This window comes from Urocitellus parryii, chromosome 5 (assembly GCF_045843805.1).
Source record: "Urocitellus parryii isolate mUroPar1 chromosome 5, mUroPar1.hap1, whole genome shotgun sequence".
Classification (NCBI taxonomy): Eukaryota; Metazoa; Chordata; class Mammalia; order Rodentia; family Sciuridae; genus Urocitellus; species Urocitellus parryii.
The window spans coordinates 205,674,961-205,692,651 of record NC_135535.1 but is presented as its reverse complement, the minus strand read 5'-3'; the positions used below and the strand labels follow the sequence as shown (position 1 = coordinate 205,692,651).

Sequence of the window (17,691 nt, the reverse complement as noted above, 5' to 3'; positions counted from 1 at the left end):
TGAAGACACCAATTGGTGTGAATATACTTTGTATACAACCAAAGATATGAAAAATTATGTTTCATATGTGTAATAAGATTTGTAATGCATTCCTCTGTCCTATATAAATTTTTAAAAATTAATTTTAAAAAAGATCTGGAAAAAAAATGGGAACCAGGGCGTCCCACAGAACTATGTCTAAGCAAACTATGTGAGCGTGATCTATGATGAGCCTGGAGGGCATTAGTCCACAGAGCACCCTGAAAACATTTGTATTTTAAATCTAGGCAAGTTGTTCACCAACTTGAATGGACAGCAAATTCTCTTGGGCCATCTGCTGAGCAGGTGAGCTGCTGTGGCCTTACAGTGGGAGGCTACTCGGCCACAGGAACGTGTACCCCCTCGTGCTACCTTGGAAAACCTATGCTAAGGCAAAGGGACCAGACGCAGAGGCTACATGCCATACGATTCCACTTCCGTGGAGCAAACAGAATTGTGGAGTCCTTATAGTCGGGGCGGGAGGAGGGAGCCTGTGGAGCCGCTGTTTGATGGGCAGGGCTGTGTTTGGTAGGTAGGGAGGAGGTTCTGAAATCAAAGTGGCCAGGCTGCATGGCAGTGAATGTTCTAGGAACCAGGGAATTGGACATTTTTAAATGGCTTAAGTGGTGACTCTTGCGTTCTCTGCATTTTTAAGTCAAGCAACTCAGCTGGAGGACTAGTTAAAATAGGTTTCAGGGCCCTTCCCTGAGGATTCCCAACTCGGTCCTTCTGGGCTGGGGATTTCTATCTGTAGAAGTCGCTGGTGCTGCTGGTCTGGGACACAGTGGGAACCTGGCCGGGGCATGTGCTAGGTCATGACAGAGTGTTCCCTGTATCCGCACCTAAGTCCAGAGGGTGCTGATCTCCTTCCACGGTTCTGCAGTTCCTGAAAGGCCATCCAGTGCTGACCTGACATCCGGAATAAAGAGAATGGTTTTTCATCAGTGAATTTGGAGCCAAAATCCTTGATTCAATCTAGTGTCCACCATCCCCTGACCATGAACTCTTAAAGCCCTTTACACACACGTGGGGATAAGGAGGCCTGTCTCACTGGATTATTTTGAAAGTTTAAAAAATATAAAGAAGAAAAGTATGACTATGGAAAAGCACCACCCTACTGCCTGCTTCAGAGCAGGGCTCAACAGTTACACTAAAATGTAATTTTTTGCTCAATTGCTGATCTTGGGAATCTCTCAACTGTGATAGGAAAACTATGACGGGGAAAAGAACGAGAAGCCATGGGAAGCCAGCGGACTCCACTTATGTGGCCTGAAGACTAGTGAGCCTGAGCACTCGGCATCTCAAGGACCATTCTGGAGGAGAGAGATCTTAAGGGTCTTGGAGCGTGGGATGGACAGGGAAGGGGCTGGGCCCGGACCTGCTGCAGGGACAGTGGGCCACACTCAGGCCATATCGGCTCCTCAGAGCTTGGACTATGGACCCCTGAACAACACTTTCTTGGTGAGTGAATGAGTGAGTGAGGGGAGGAAGGAGAGAGATGCCACCATACCACCCAAGTCGGCTGACCCTGCCGTCCTAGAGAGGCCAAAGGCAGCCGACTAGGAAGCAGGATACTACCCTTGGCTTGCCAAGTGTCTTCTCCGAGATCCCCCTGGTGTGGCCGAGCTGGAGTGACAGTGATCATTGGCAGTCACAGCAATAGGGTGTTTGGGACCACGGGACTCGTGTTCAGCTGGCCCGTCATTCACACAAACCCACTGACAAAGGTCACCTGAGCCTGAGTCCTTGGCTCCTATGGGCCCCACACAGTAGGTCCAATGGCTTTTTGGGATGTGAGGGATATTGTGGTCAGTGTAGCTCAGGACAGGATTGTAATGAGGACAAGCTAATATTTGGTGCTATTAAGTTCTTCTCTTGAGACCTGAAATTACTTTAGATTATTAAATTCCATGCATGGGGGGTCATCCGGCTAGCAGTAAGTTTTTGAGACTTTCTCAGTGCTGAGCGTCAATCCAGTAAGGATGCTTCAGGGCACAGAAGGGTGAGGAGCAGAAGGGCGAGGCCTTTGGCTCATAGTTCAAAAATACTGGCTAAGAAGCAGGAATAAGGGCTCGGAGCCCTTCAGAGCGACCTTCACTTGTGGCAGTGTCTGCTCCTACCCAGGCCAGGCAAGACTCCCTGTTTAATGACACCCAGGTGCCGTCCTGCCACCGCTGGGCCTTGCTCCTAACCTCCAACGACACCACCTCACTCGGGCTCCTCTCTGAGTGTGGTTTTGCAAGAAGAGCCTCCTTCCCGCTGTTGGATAACTCTCCAGGACAGGCACGTCCCGGCACGGCCCTTGGTGCTGGCTCTTCCCCAGTGTGTCAGCAGCTTCCTCCTCTTGTCCTTGGCATGAGAGGCTCAGATGTGTGTGCTCCCCAGGGAGGTTTCCCAGGGGGGTTCTGTGGTGGGACCCACCCTCCTGCGCACATCCTCTCCTCCTTGCTGTCGTATTCTTCCCCTCAGTCCTTCCCTCTCTGACCCACTGACTCCTCTTCCTTACCCTGCTCATCCCGCCCACCCCCGGGGCACGTGCACGCTCCACACCTGGGGTTGGTAGGCTGTGTGTTGAATTCACACTCGCACCACCGTGGGAGGATGAGCGGGAGGTGCTCTGCTTTTCCTCCTCCAAACCCTGACTTCCCCAAGTCCAAGGAAGGTTGAGGGATGTTCTATGAGAGAAGGCTGCCTGCCTCCCTCCCTGGGGAGGAACCGCAACAGGACAGAGCCAGCAGGTTATCTGTGGCAGAAAGTGCTCCTTGGTCTGATCACCATCTGTCTTCCAAAGAGCACTCGGGGGCTGCAGTTAGGCTCAGTGAGGGGTTTGCGTGGGACGCACAAAGCCCCAGGTTCCGTCCCCAGCACCACCAAAGGAGAAAGAAAAGCACTGGTCTTCAGACGCTGGCCGTGGCTTCTGCCTGCCTCGGGGAGGTGCAGTGATGGAGCCCTGCTGGGCCCAGGCCAGGGAGGGCAGGACTCCTTGAGAGAGTCAGCCAGGCTCCTGGTTGGAGGGAGGAGGAATCGCCTTGATCTTGGGCCCACTGTGCGTCTGTGAACGCCCAGGGACCCTCTGGTGTGGGCCTGCTCTGTGCTGCAGGTGAGCAACCCTGATCGAGGATCCCAAGGGCAGGGCCCTCTCAACTTCCTCGGCATCAGAGGAGGGTGCTGCCACCTTGTTAAAACACCTCAGGGAACTGGTACCTGAAAGTCCTTCCTCGGAGCACAACCAGAACCCTGTGCACGGGGCAGGTAGTGTTCACCGGTGATTCTAAACGACAGAGAACTGTGTAAGCACTTGGGGTTTGTCCTTCAACAGAATCAGAAAAAGCCAAGGAAACGGGAATTTAGCATCACAGACAAGGGTGCTCCCGCTGGTGGCTCAGGTCCTCCCAGGACCTCTGCAGTTTAATCCCTGCACTGAAACTGAGCTCATGCATCCGATTTGTTTCTATTTCTTTAATATCCACCCCTTTCCCTCAAAATCGACGTGTGTGTGTCCCATGAAAGACACTGAGACGGAGCCTCACCTGAGCCGGGCTCGGACTGCCTAGGCCCCCTGAGGAATGGGGTGCTTCCTGCCTCCCTTTGTCATCCTCACTGAGACTCTTCCTGGGCCTTACGGCTTATCCCAGGGTCTTTGCTAACTGACTTTTAACCCTGTCTGGAAATCACTTCCCTTCCAGAACAGCAGGTCACCATGACACTGAGTGAGCGTGAGGCTCCATCTCCCTCCCGGATCAGGCCTGGAGATGTGTGTGTGTCCTGGGGAAACTCCAATATGGGAAAAGGTCTGATCTGGGCCTGTTTCCTTGCAGAGGGAAGAACTGCTCTCAGTTCCCTGGGTAATTGGTCTCTTCAACACAAAACTTTATAAATTGAAAATACTGCACTCTGTAGTTGGTTGAAGCTGCTCATCATCATTTTGATACCAGGAATCATCAATCTATCTGCCAAGGAAAGTTGCAAAGCCTTCGAAGGGAGCTAACTCCGTTACAGCACGAGCCCATTCTGGTTTACTGCCTTTGCATTGGACAGAGCAGGACTTCCACCCGTTAATTTATCTGTGGATTAGAATCACACTCTGCAGGTTGAAGCCTGGGATAAATAGAAAGCACATGGGGCTGGAGCAGTGTCCTCAGTTCGGCTGTGGGCATCATCGGGATCTCGAGAAGTTGCCATGCCCCGTCATCACTTGGTGGCTAGTCTGCCATCCTCGGGGAAGCAGAGCACTTGTGTTGGTTTGGCCAATTGATTGAGATCCAATTACAGCATCATCCTGTAAATGTCTCCATGGGGAGAGAAGGCTGGGCTTCCTGGAGAGCAGGTCTTGCTCCCTCACTAAGTAGTAAAACCTGCGTTTCTGGCATGCCTGCCCCTTTCCATCCTGACTGCCTCAAGACAAGGACAAATGCATTTGTAAAAGAGCAGCATTGACGGTGCTGTGTGTCATGTAACTGAATTAGCCTGTTCTGTTGCCAAAACAAAACATGTGAAGCTGGTTACTTTATAAAGAAAAGAGGTTTATTTAGATGGCAGCTCTGGAGGTTCAAGGGCATGGTGCCATCTTGTGTTCCACTCTGGTGAGGGCCTCACAGTAGATGGCATCACCATGACAGAAATATGTGCAAGAGGGAGAGATGACATGGCAAAAGAGGAAGCAAGTGGGATTCAGGGCCCAGCTTGCTCTCTTCCCAACATCTCACTTTTGGAGGAACTAACCAGGGTCCCTCAGAAACCATATGAATCCCTTCTGAGGGCAGCACCTCCAGGTGACCTAACTGCCTACCACCAGGCCATTGCCATTAGAGGCCACCTCACAACATCGGCACACTGGGACCAAGCTTGAGCACAGAAACCCCCAGGGGCCACCATGAACCCCATCCACAACACCAGCTGCCGCAGGAACAAGCCCTAATGCTGAGTGGCTTGCAGGTGAGAGGTGCCTTTCCAAATGACACTGGGGCTCAGGCTGCCACTGCCCTCCCTGCAGTAAGCCAGGACCTGGGGCCAGATCTGGCTCTGCCTCTCCTGATCTCAACTGCAGGGAGAGAGGAGGCTGCAGGGAAGGCACACTTGCCTCAATACCACAGACCCAAAGTGACCCACACCACTTCTCATGTCCCTTGCCAAGAATCGGTCATGCCGCCCACCCAAGTGCCAGGGGCCTGGGCGGCCTCTCTAGACCAAGGGTGCATAGCTTTCCTGGGAAGTCGGCTGACTCTGCCACACTCACTCATGGCCCTGAAAACTTGAGGCACAGGCAGGACCTGCATCTATGGGCGGCATTCACCCTCCTACATAGGTGCCAGGGGAGCCAACCATTCGACCTTTGGAGACCTGAGTGCCAATCTCAGCCGGCCATGATTTACAGAGGGACCATGTGTCCCTGGATCCATGGGCCTGAGAAGCACAGTCATTTGTATCTTTCGGTCCTTTGCATTTGCCAAATGCAAAGGAGTTCTCAGCTCCAGATCCTGAGAACTCGCTCTGCATTGCGTGGTTCCAGCCTAAACTGAAAACTTTCAAAGGACCGTTTCTGTTTTGACAGGGCACTTCTTGGTTGGTGGCGTGGGCACGGGGTGGGGCGGATGTCGCATGCTCTGAAGGTCCTCTTCTCACCCTGTATGCTTCAGCCTTTGTTCACCGAGACACCTGAGTGGTGTCGCCCTGAGCAGCCCAGGAGAAGGCGGGAAGGGCGTGGCGCCCCTGCTCACTGTGGTCTCCCCCGCGCAGGTTCCCCTTCCCCATGGTGTTCAGCAGCTGCAGCCGGAAGGACCTGGAGGCCAGCCTGGAGAAGGGCATGGGGATGTGCCTCTTCAACCTGCCGGAGGTCAAGCAGGCTTTTGGGGGACAGAAGTGTGGGAACGGATACGTGGAGGAAGGCGAGGAGTGTGACTGCGGGGAGCCCGAGGTAAGGGGGCGTCTCCAGAACCTTCCCCCTCGTTCTCGCTGGGCAAAGAAGTGAGAACTTGGAGAGACTGGGCAACAGAGCGAACGTGCTGGAAGCTCGGGGTGGAAACGTCCTGGAGAGCCACCTTCAATGAGCCCCACACGCTAGGGTGGCTTTCTTGAATTTAAACTATTGCACAAAATAAGTTGTATCACTTGACTTAAATAGAGAGAGAATCTTCCCTGTTGAAGGGAGCCATATCCCTCAGTGAGGTGAGGATAAGAACAATAAAAAAGCTTTTAGCTTTGAGTTTGACCCAGAAGAAAGCCTTGGAATTGTAGCTTCAAAGAGCCACTAAGCACCATTTCTCCCTCTTTGTAGGGCAGGCTGCTAGAGGGGAATTTGAATAAGCAGAGCTCTTTAGCCAAGAGTTTGCTCTCGAGTTGAAATCCTGCCGCAGCCGCCTCTGCGTGCAGGGCCTGAGGCTCCCAGGGCCCCTGGCGCTGGCCCTTGTTAGCTCTCAGAAGCAATGAGTGAAGGCGGGAGTGTTTCCATCCAGCCCAGGGATCATTTAACGCCAGTCAATCTCGGGACATTTTCTTGTTTCTCTAGGTCCCAAGATAATCAACATTAAAAAAAAAAATGTCCAGCAGCCACTTTTTAATGTCTGAAGAGTCCTGAGAAGGAAAGGGGGGACACAGTAGCACCTCCCTATAAAGCATGGAGGAGGTCATGTTTAGAATCAATCAAAGCAAGGAGTTTGTGTAGCAGGCAGCTGCCTGTGGGGTCCCCTCCCTCCGTGAGAGCGTAGACAAGCCAAAGTGTTCATCAGGTGCAAGGCCAGCTCAGCTAAATTTGCAGATGGGCTAAGAGGGGTTTAGAGTGCCTCAGAAGTTTGCTCTGAAAGGGGACCAGGAGGGAAGGAAAACCGAGCTTAGACTCCAAAGCATCCAGCATGTCCCTGTGTCCCTCACCCAACCAGTGGGTAGAAGAAGGCTTACCATGACCCGTCTCTGGGGTTTTCCATACCAGGAGGACCGGTCTTGGTCTGACAGTTTCTACAACCATGTGGAGGTGGCTTTGCGCCATCCTTCATGCCCTTGTCAAACTCGGAACTTAAGGATAACGGCTTGTTCACAGTGGTGGTTAATTGTGCTCGGGATGCACCGGGAGTGATTGTTGTGTCAGAACAAGTCCTAATTACCATGTTACAGACACTCCTTCAGATGAGCAAAGGAAAACGTACAACCAGCTTGGGATGGGGCAGGCGCAGGGAAAGAGCCTTGAAAATGACTTAAATAGGAAACATAATTAGCTTAAGTTACCCATATTTCTCAGGAGAGGCCATGTTGACTTACAGTGGTTTGTTTTTGATTTGAACTCCTTGTAATTGTTTATTAATGACGGCTCTTCATGGAGCCATAAACTCCCAGGTTTGGAATGACCCCATTAGCAGTCCTTTGTTCCATCTACCACCACCACGGCCAACATCACCACCTCCACAGTCATCCCCATCACCAGACCAACATCCCCACTAACCAGCACCCCGCCAATAACTCCTATAGCCACTGCCACCTCCGTAGCTGCCGTCACCACCACCATCATGTCACCTGACACCTGCTGGCCGCTCTCTTCCTATCCGCTTTGTCTCCATGAAGGGCGGCGCAGCTTTGGCAGGGTGCCTACCCTCCCTCCAGATCACAGCTGGTTGTAAACTCCTCCTATGGCAAGCCACATTCTACTGGCCTGTAACTTCCACCTTTGGGTTTCTGTGGTTAGGGATCCTTATTTTGTAAAGTGAGCTCTTGATGTTTTAAAGAGATCTCTCCTTCCCTTCCTGTAATGTTCTCCCCTCCAAGAAATTTGTCCAAGTCACAGTGAGCCTTCTGCCTCACTTGCTGGTTTGTTCTTTAAAATTTTGCATGATTTGCTTTTCCAGGTTGTAGCTCCAGCTGCAACCAGCAGTGTGGCAGCCCATTTCCAGTTTCCAAACTGCCCCACCCGGAGACTTTGAGTCTCATTAGAGCTCTCGGTCTGTTGGACTTTCAGACCTGTTACCTGAGCTCTCTCCTGCTCCCCAGTGCTCGGGCCCTGCAGGTATTCCTGGATCCTCTGGCCCACAGAAAGGCTCAGTGTGTTGCCACGTAGGTAGGCAACACAGCATAGGCTGGACCTTGCCTCTGAGCCCCCACTCCCAGAAACAGCACCCCCCCCCCAGTTTCATTTCAGGAAGATGCATTCCGGTTGTATCCCAGTTCATTGTGACTGAATCCACATCTGCCACCTCTGTGTGGAATGACAATTAGGCCGTGCGGAGGGAGGCCTCCTAATGGCTCCATTATTCTTTCTTCTTTGGAGACTTGGTGTTCATTGGTTCTGCTGCATCTCTATGCAGTACTAAAATAAAAATGCATTACCCCATGAAGAGTCTGTCTCTTCTGAGAAATATGGTACTGCAGAGGAAGTGGATTCAGGGTAGTTAAAAGGCAAGTGATTGTCGCAGCCCTGCAGTACAGGGAGTCGGATTCATATCCGCAGAAGGAAATCCTGACGGCTTGCTCACTCCTCCAGCCGGCAGGACAGGAAGGCAACCTTATCTCCTTGTTTAGAGTCGCTAGCATGCCGGGAGCTTGCGAATCTCTCTTAAACTTAGTTATCTTTCTCACATTATCAATCCCCTTTGAAGTCAGACATTCTACTTGGCTGCATTTCCATTATTTCCATTTGAGCGGCTGCTTATATTTTTGGTGATTTGGGGAGGGGGCAGGGTTCTTAAAGGACTTCGGAACCCAGATCTAGGATGGCTGGCTTCATTTAGAATTTTAAGGACCTCTCTCATTTGGTTGATCTATCACCAGTTGAGCCACTTAGACCGTAACAAGCAATACAGTGTGGCTGTCCCTTTGATGGCATCTATCGGTATTGCAATTAATGAGCTTCTTTGGAAAAAATCAAGCAAGTTGCTAAACTTTTTTTTTAGAATTGTAAGTCCACGAGCTGGAAACCCTTGCTGGCATGAAAGTTATAGCTATGACTTCTGGTTGGCAGTTCTATCTTATTGTATATATTACACATTCCGGATGTTTATAAAGTTCTCAAACATTTAAAATTTAACAACTTGGGAAGTATGTATGATAGGGGCAAATGGTAAACACCAAATGAGAGCATAATTGATAGAATTTCACACAGGACATAGCTCAGGTACCCAGGCTCACCATAAATCTTGATTACTGACAAAATTTTTTAATTGCATTGATGATACCAATGATAATTTTTTCATAAAAGACAGTGTTCAGGAGTAAACGATTACACTGTTAAACTTGTATACAGTTAGCTTCACCCTAGCCAATAGTCCATAAATTCATCAGAGCATATTGTACATTGACAAAAAGAACATTGATAAATTAAACAGTATTGAGGATTCTATGAATCGATCCATCTTAGGATAATTTCTTCTAAAACGTACAGTCTTTCAGTCATTGGAATGCTCGGCTGTACACAGACTTCATAAATTGGCTAAATGCATGCAGGCTTTTTGAGAACTACGTTAAAGGTGTTAACTTCATATTTCTTTTGTTGGAAAGGAAATGGGTACTTGGGAAGCACAGGGCAGTAAAGGAGCCCCTTCTCTCGTTTCTGTTTCAGAGGGGGCAGGGCACCTGGCATTCCACCTGCTTAAACCCCTCAACAGTCAGTGTGCTTGGCCCCAGCCCTCCTTCCGGCTTCTTAGCCATTCTGATGTCCAGCTCTGGCTCCCAGAGCACCTTCAGCCAACAGCCTACCTGTGCCGGAAGGGGCTCATCCACATCCACCTGTCTTGACTGCAGGGAACTGGGGCTCAAACTCGAGATCTGACTTCACCCAAGAGGAAAGCGTTCTGTTTCTGCTCTGTTTTGTTTTTGTGGTGCCAGTGGCTGGACCTCACACATGCCAGGCAAGCTCTCTACCACTGAACTACAGCCCCAGTCCCACGAAAGTGTTCACTTTGGAGGAGCCAAGGCTGTCTGTCTGTGTTTGAATAAGTGATTTCCCCGTCCTCCAGGGTCCTGTTGCTGCTCATTTCACTGAGCCCTGCGTGGAGACCGCTCTGAAGGCCCAAGGCCCTGCTGCCCAGCCTTGGTCTGCCTGGCCACCCTGCCTTCCTATCCCAGCTGCTTTACCTCTTCTGAAGGCCCCGAGTGCTCCTGACTTTGCCAGGGGCTCGCAGACCCAGTCCGTTCCACACAGAACAGAAACTTTGCTTTCTTCAGATGACACTGACCCTCGGGCAGGTTTGCAGGTTGGAAGCTAGACCCGCAGGTTCTTTCGCAGTCCTTTAGGGTGTGACATTGGTGTGAGATTTTGCTCTGTGTGGCCCTGTCAAACAGATCCCATTCCCCACCCCCAGGAATGTACAAATCGCTGCTGCAACGCCACCACCTGCACCCTGAAGCCAGACGCTGTGTGCGCACATGGGCTCTGCTGCGAGGACTGTCAGGTGAGTCCGCAGAATGACAGTTGGCGCCAAGGTCACAGATGAGCATGGTGGTTCAAATCCGATCCAATGCAGGGCAAGCAATAGGGCAGGACGATTTCAGTACTCGTGCAGTATGAACTCACTCCTTTTCAAGTAAATGCATATTAGCCACCTCTTATTTTTCAATATCTTCTAAGCTTCCGGTGAAAGTTACACTTTAATTGTTAATCATCTGGGATAGATTATTCACATACCAGCTGAAAACTAGTAGGACCAAAGCACTTGCACTCGACATTTGTGTCGTTGGTGGCACATGGGGTCCTGTCCCCATGACAGAACAGTGCACAGAGAATCAGACTCATACCCCCGCCAGACTCATGCTAAGTCCATCTGTTTGATGCCAAGAACATCTGGCAGGTGGGGCCAGAACCCATGTGGGCTGTTTCAGAGGTTTTGCATCAATATCTCAACCTTAATGTCATCCCTGTCCAGCACAGTCAGGGTGGCAGCCTTGGGCCTTGGCCATCTTTGACCCTTGAGTGCATTTGCTTTGGCAGACCCTTGTCTCATTACCCACAGCTGATGTCTCCCAGAATAGAAGGCTGATTCTAAGGGCAGAGTTGTACGTCTTGTTAATGAAGCAGTTGATCGTGGCAGGCCACTTACCAGAAACTCCCTCCGAGCTGCCCTGCTGGGGCCTGGGCATTTAGAAGTATTACACCTTTTACATTCAGCATTAAGATACCCTTCCTGGTGGTCGTTGGCCTGTGGGGAATGTTATGAGAAGCTGGCACTCCCTGGCCCAGCTTCAGGTGGTGAGAGGTGCCTAGAAGGGGCTTGCTAAGGTGGGAAGGGGACTGAGCCTCGACCAGATGAGGATCAAGATGGTCACAGGGAGGAAGAGGTGGGAGGGTCTTGTGGCACTACCAGTGTGGTCCACATTGACAACTTTGAACAAGTTCATTCAGATTCCTAGACCTTCCAGAAGTTGGCTGGTGTCTTGCCTCATTGCCTTTGAGGAGTGGGCAGAAAACCACACCCAGGTCGTGGGATTCCTTGGCTGCGCAGCCTCAGAAAAGGCACTCGGAGCCTTAATTTTCCCAACTGCAAAAAGATGAGGTATTGGTCAGAGGCATTCTGATGCCTTTTACCACGCCCTCTTTTTACCTCTCCAGCCCTCCCCAGTAAGTGCTAAAGGGAGGTTGCTAGCCCCATGACTTCATGACAAGGTGACATTGCCATTTAGATTATGCTCTTGGAACCATTTATGTCAACTTGCCCACAAATGCCAACACTTTGGATGCCAATGTCAACTTCAACCTGGGGAAGGTGCTGGCAACCAGAGGAGAATCTACCTGCCCAGTGACCTGAGGTGACAGGTGCCACCCAGCAGCTTGTGTGCTCATTACTTGCCTGCAATTAAAAATGCATTGCTCTTGGTTGCCCCACCCCCTTATGGCAGAGAGGTCAATCCCAGAGCCCAGGGCTGGGCTTTGAGTGCTCTCTGCTATAAAAGCATCTTCTTTCTAGGTCCTTGCCCCTTCATGTAGGCTATATTCAGACGGCCTTGCTCTCCTCTGCCCTCTGTGTACATGCACTGAGCCACCCTCTCCTTTCAGCTGAAGCCTGCGGGGACTGCGTGCCGGGGCTCCGGCAACTCCTGTGACCTCCCGGAGTTCTGCACAGGAGCCAGTCCTCACTGCCCGGCCAACGTGTACCTGCACGATGGACACCCGTGTCAGGGGGTGGATGGCTACTGCTACAATGGCATCTGCCAGACCCACGAGCAGCAGTGTGTCACACTCTGGGGACCAGGTAGGTGGCTGCCACCAGCTTGACACTGGGTGTTGGGGATTGTGGTCTGCTCCTAAGTCCTTGTTCCTGGAGGAACCGCCCTCAAAACAACCATTCCATCCTGTTGGGAGCAGCTGCCCCCTGGGAAGGGGCTGGGAACATGCTGAGATGAAGTGGGCGAACTGGCCACCGCCCAAGAAGCTCAGTGCAGTCTAACAAGAGAGGCATGAACACCTACTGTGTGCTCCATGGGGTGACAGAGATGGGTCAGCCAGGACACCACAGGTACTGAGTAGGACAGACGGACAGACAGAACTTTTCACCACCACTCAGATGGTGGGGATGCTTCATGCCCTAACAAGCTGCCAGCCCAGGTCTGAGGGTGCCAAGGGGAGAGCCACTGCATCTGGAGGGCCCCCAGGGGGACCTGGTGCTCCAGAGGGTCTATGACCAGGAAGTACAGGAGCACTCAGATGGGAGCCTGTGATGTGGAAGTGCCAGCAGTGGGGAGGCTGGGCACCAGGCCCTAATGGGGGACATGAGGCTGGAGTGCGAGGGCCTGGGATGCCATTGGATGTGAAGGAGCCTGATGGGCTTGATGTGTGTTCTAGAAAAGGCACCCATGTGGCCAGGACACGGCTGCCACAGTGCCCTGTCCAGCAGATCCTAGAGTGGCATCCTCAGCTGGGCACTAGCCTATCTGTCCCTTCTGACCCTCCAATAAGCCCTCAGAAAGGGCTCAAGCTCTGGGGTGGGAAGCCGGCTTCCTAGGGACACGTGACTGGAACTGGAGCCCCACCGTGGTGACCCGGTGTGCAGGTGTGACTCCCACGGTGCACAGTTGCCCCAAGGAGCAGGTGAGGTCTTGGTCCACAGTCCTACTGAGGCCTTCAGAGGAAGCAGAGCCTGGATGGACACGGTGGAGCCAGCACCCTGCCTGTGTCCCCTACACTGCTCCACCCCAGGGTGCAGATCCAGGGCCCCGCAGGGCCCAGGCACCTCGGCCCTGGTCTGCCATTTCGGTTTTACTGCCTGTCTCCAGCTCAGAATTCCAGCTGAGAATCCTAAGCGGAGGTTTTCTCAGCATCTTGTAATTCTCCCTCGCCTTGCCAGCTCCCTCTTCCCATTGGCCAGAGATGACCTCAGTCCTGGCCAGAGGCCCCAGTGATGGCAAGGCTACTGTGGTCAGCCAGGCTCACGCCACAAGCCAAGCATGCTCAGACAGCAGCTCTAGCAGGAGGGACACTGACCCAGATCTCTGTCAGGCGCCTCTGTGAGGTTCTGGTTTCAGGGGTGATGAGGGAAGTAACCTGGAGCCGAAACTGGTGACGAAGCACAGAAGATTTTCAATGTGATGTGTGGAAGCAGTGACCAGCCACGGAGGTCTGCCGGAGCTGGGTCCCCATGGAGCCCGATGCCCCGGCCAGCCGATACGCCCCTCTGCACTTGGCACTTCTGAGGCTGAAGAAAGAGCAGGCTGGACACGGCGACCCTCACTCATGGACCTGCTCGTGCAGGCGGAATGAGGCCTGCAGTTTCTGGCCTCAGTGCTTCATCCTGGGACCCTGAGCTGCCTTCGGCTGGCCCCTTCATGGGCAGCCCTGAGGTTCTCCACACAAGGGTGGGCACCCTCGTTGTCATGGCAAGCACTGAGAGGCACTCGCCACACCGTGCCACGTGGCCATAGGGCTCTGAATGGTTCAGTGACTCCAGACACCTTGTTGGCGAGGAAGGTCACTTTGAGACAGTGGCGGCTACTGCAGGCCCAAGCCTCCTGGCCTCCAGCATCACCCACGGCCATCTGCCCCAGCCCTCTGCAGTCAGTAATCTCCCTTCTTGAGTTACAAGGGCCGTTCTGTGCTCCCTTCCCAGGAGCATTCCGTGGCCAGAGCACACGCAGCCCTCGGAGCTCTGGAGTGGAGCATGCTCTTCCATGCCCTGCGTGACGTAACACCTGGCCCTGTTTCCACAGTGAGGTCAGATGGGACTCCGCGGCTCTCTCTGAACCGCTGCATCGTGTGACTCAGCTGGCCGTGTGCCCTTGGGTCGTGGTGACCAAGGCTGGTATTTATTATCTCATCAGGCTAATCCTTCCCCAGCTGCCTGGCCATGGAGAGAAAGAGCCAGTCAGACAGGCCGACAGACAGCCTTACCCACAGATGGGCTTCGCTGAAGTGAGAGCCATGAGAAGTTACTGCTTAAAGTCATCATCCTGGCAGCCAAGGCTGAGGACAGAGGCTGCCCTGGAAGTTGTACCAGCTCCCTGGGCAGGGGGCTTCCTCCGGCCCCCTCCAGCTTAGCTCTGCTCGCTCCGGCCCACCCTCCTGCTGGTAGCTGGGCAGACCTTTGCCTGGCCACGGTGGGGTTTGCCAAGAGTGGTTCAGTGCACAAAGCACCAAACACATCACATGGACCAGGTTTGGAGACCTGCCCCAGGCACAGAACTCCCTGGTTTTAAGGTCCCTCTTCCAGCCCCTCCTCTGTACAAATCACCAAGTAACCTCCCCAGGAGAGCCAAGAAAATGGAGGACCACCACCAGCTGTGGCCTTCGGTGCCAGGGGCTTCTTGGAATGGGCCTTTAACACTCCCTTGCAAGTGCAGTGTGACCCTCTCCTGACACGTTGGCGGGGCTGCCCAGTTCTCCAGGTGAAGGGCACCATGTAAACTAATGTAACTGCTGTAAATGAATGTCCACAACCCCAGTGGCTTAGGACAGCACAGATCTACCACCTTACATTTCTGGAGATTAGGAATCCTAAAATCAAGGTGAGGGCAGCGCAGCGCTGCTCCTGGAAACTCCAGGGACAGCTGTTTCCCGCCTCCTCCGGCCTGCAGAGGCCACCTGCATTCCTTGGCCCATGGCCCCTCCTTCCATCTTCAGGGCCCTGACGCAGCATCTGTAACTGTCTGTCCGCTGACCTCTGCGTCTGTAGTCTCATTTCTTTGTCTGACTCTGATCCTCCTACCTCACTTGTATGAGGACTCTTGGGATCACACTGGGTCCCCCAGGTCATCCAGGATTCTCTCCCCTTCTCAAGATTTTTAACTTGTTTTCCAGGTCTTCTGTGGCATGCAAGGTGATAGGTTCACCAGTTCCATATTAGGATGACCTTTCTGTGCTATTAGTGATTGATAATAACACATGATAGTTCATTGTGACGTTCATACGTGCGCATAACATGGTTTACTCCATTTCATTCCCACATGCTTCCTTTTTCCCTCCCTCCTTCGCTCATCTGGGATGACCTGATTTAGAGGAGGGACTGGCACTGAACACATGACTTACTAGCAAGGACGCCTTCAGCTAATTGCTCAACCTTGTGGCGCCTCATCTGTAAAATGGGGATAGTGCCCTACTTACCCTGAGAGCACACTGTTATCCTCTAACACGGCCCGGAGTCAGTTCTGTGTAACACGTTGTAGGATCATTCCTGATGCACAGCACCTAGTGCCTCTGAGCTCTGGAACTTTGCTCACAGACTGGTGAGCAAGATGCTCAAGTCCCTGGGGCTCGTAAAACGGGTTGTAAGAGGATCCTGGGCAGGATACGTTGGGTAGAGCAGCCACCTAGGAGACATCGCTGGTGAGGTGGCCTGCAAGTAGCCACGTGCCAGAGTGGAAGAGGAAGGGTGTTTCCGTCATCCAGAGTGGGGCAGCTGGAAGTGCACGGGGTCCGTGGGACCAACCCAGGGAAGTGCATGTAGCTCCATTGGTGTGAAGCTCCAGCTGGGACTTGGAGAGCAGAGATCCTCGTCTGCCACCAGGTTCTCTCACTTGTGAAATATTCACTGACGTCCTGCTCTGTGTAAGATGCTGACTCAACAGCCCCGATTCTGCCAGAGGGACAGGCTTCCCACAGTCCCTGTGTGCTCCTGCTCAGCCCTGGAGTGGAGTCAGGATGTGACTCCATCCCAGTGTCCTCTCAGGAAGCTCTGATCCTGGGCAGATGCAGTCCTGAGGGCAGAGGTGACTTCCTCAGCTGGGCCCCTGGCCAGCCAGATGTCCCGGGTTGAGAGCATTGAGATACGCTGCTGCCGGGGTGGGTGTGAGTTCACTTTCCCTGATTGAGAAAGGGGACTTATTGTGGAGGATGCATTTTTCAGAGTCTGTTTCCCCACTGTTGGAGAATGCCCCAAGACCCGGACACATTTGCCCTGGGGCCACTGGAGGCCCCTAGGAAGCACAATAACTGAGCCCATTGAGTCCTTGCCTGATGGCCATGTCACTTGGACCCTGGAGACCTGGCCAACTTGTTGAGTCACCGAGAATTCTCCAGCCACATCCAGGAGGTCTGTTACTCACACTCCAGAGCTGGCTACCTAAAGGCCGACAGGACCAGCCCTTCCTTCCAATTAACCATTCCCTTTTGAAATGGGCTTTTCTCAATCCAGCATTATATTTCAGTACAATAATCCCGCTTCCAAATCATTCTGCAAACGAAATGATAGAAAATTCAAAACATAGGCCTCGATTCCTAACTGGCAAAGTGATATGCTTTTAGAATACCTTTTGGATTTTTTATTTACTAATTTATTTGTCAATTGCTCTCTTTGATACTGTTGATAATTTTCCTGTTGGCTGGGGGCTTAATTTTTTTTCTCATCAATTTCTCTCCCACAAGTCTTGCATCTCAAGACTTCATAGGTTGATGTCCAAAACATAAATGTTATCTGCAGTTCAAACAGCCTCCCTTGGTTTAGCTCTCTTTGTCCAGCTTAGTCTTAATATCCACAAAGATCGTCTGTCGTTGTGACATGACCTTTCTCTCTGCTGAAATATGGCTGGATATTTTTCTTTAAGCAGCAAATTTACTTTCGTGCTTTGTTTGACAGAAGCCCCAGCAGGGTGACTGAAAACGGGACTCAACGATTAATCTCACAGATAATTCTGTGATAACTACATGCCTAAAGCCACAAACAGTTTGCCTTGGGGAAGTCCTGAAATATGTTAGTGTTATCTGTTTTGTCACTCACCAGAACCTAGTGTCATTTGATTTATGCAGTGTGAGCCGGCCAGACGATTTTTATGGGCTGGTAAACTTTTCAGTGTTTATCTGCAAGGCTGGTTTAAATGAGTTTGGATTGCGGAAACCCACCTGGGGCCACGTATCTACTAATCATTTACAATGCTGGTGACTACAGATGGGAAGAAAAGACATTTTTTGCCAAGAGGAATTGAGAAAATCTCCCTTTTATCCCAGTGCATAAGAAGGAAATGATCAAAGGCGTCCCCTTGGACTTCATTTTCTGATGAAGACCAAGGCCACTCTGCAGAAGAGAGACGGGAAGAAGAGTCTCCAGTTGTCTGTGGAAGCTCCTTGTCTGTGGATGTTAGGGACGGGGGTTACGAGCAGCAGGCAAGAAGAGCTGATTGACTGAGCTGGAGAGCTATATTTGCATAATAGAATCATTTTAAGTAAAAGATTAGAATGAGTAAATTGTGGGCTTCATTTGAGCTGCCATCATGTCTCCTTCAAAAGACATAATGACATTGGGAACTTCCAAATTACAATTACAAATATAAGTCATA

General features: G+C 51.8%; 1 protein-coding gene across 1 annotated transcript in view; it reads left to right on the top strand.

Annotated features, from left to right (window-relative positions):
• The window catches only part of Adam12 (ADAM metallopeptidase domain 12), a 217,106-nt gene that overhangs the window by 157,702 nt on the left and 41,713 nt on the right, over positions 1-17,691 (top strand). The window contains exons 11-13 of the mRNA XM_077799132.1: positions 5,755-5,932; positions 10,299-10,388; positions 11,987-12,182. Coding sequence (XP_077655258.1) covers positions 5,755-5,932; positions 10,299-10,388; positions 11,987-12,182 — 464 coding nt within the window. The remainder of the gene's footprint in view (positions 1-5,754; positions 5,933-10,298; positions 10,389-11,986; positions 12,183-17,691) is intronic.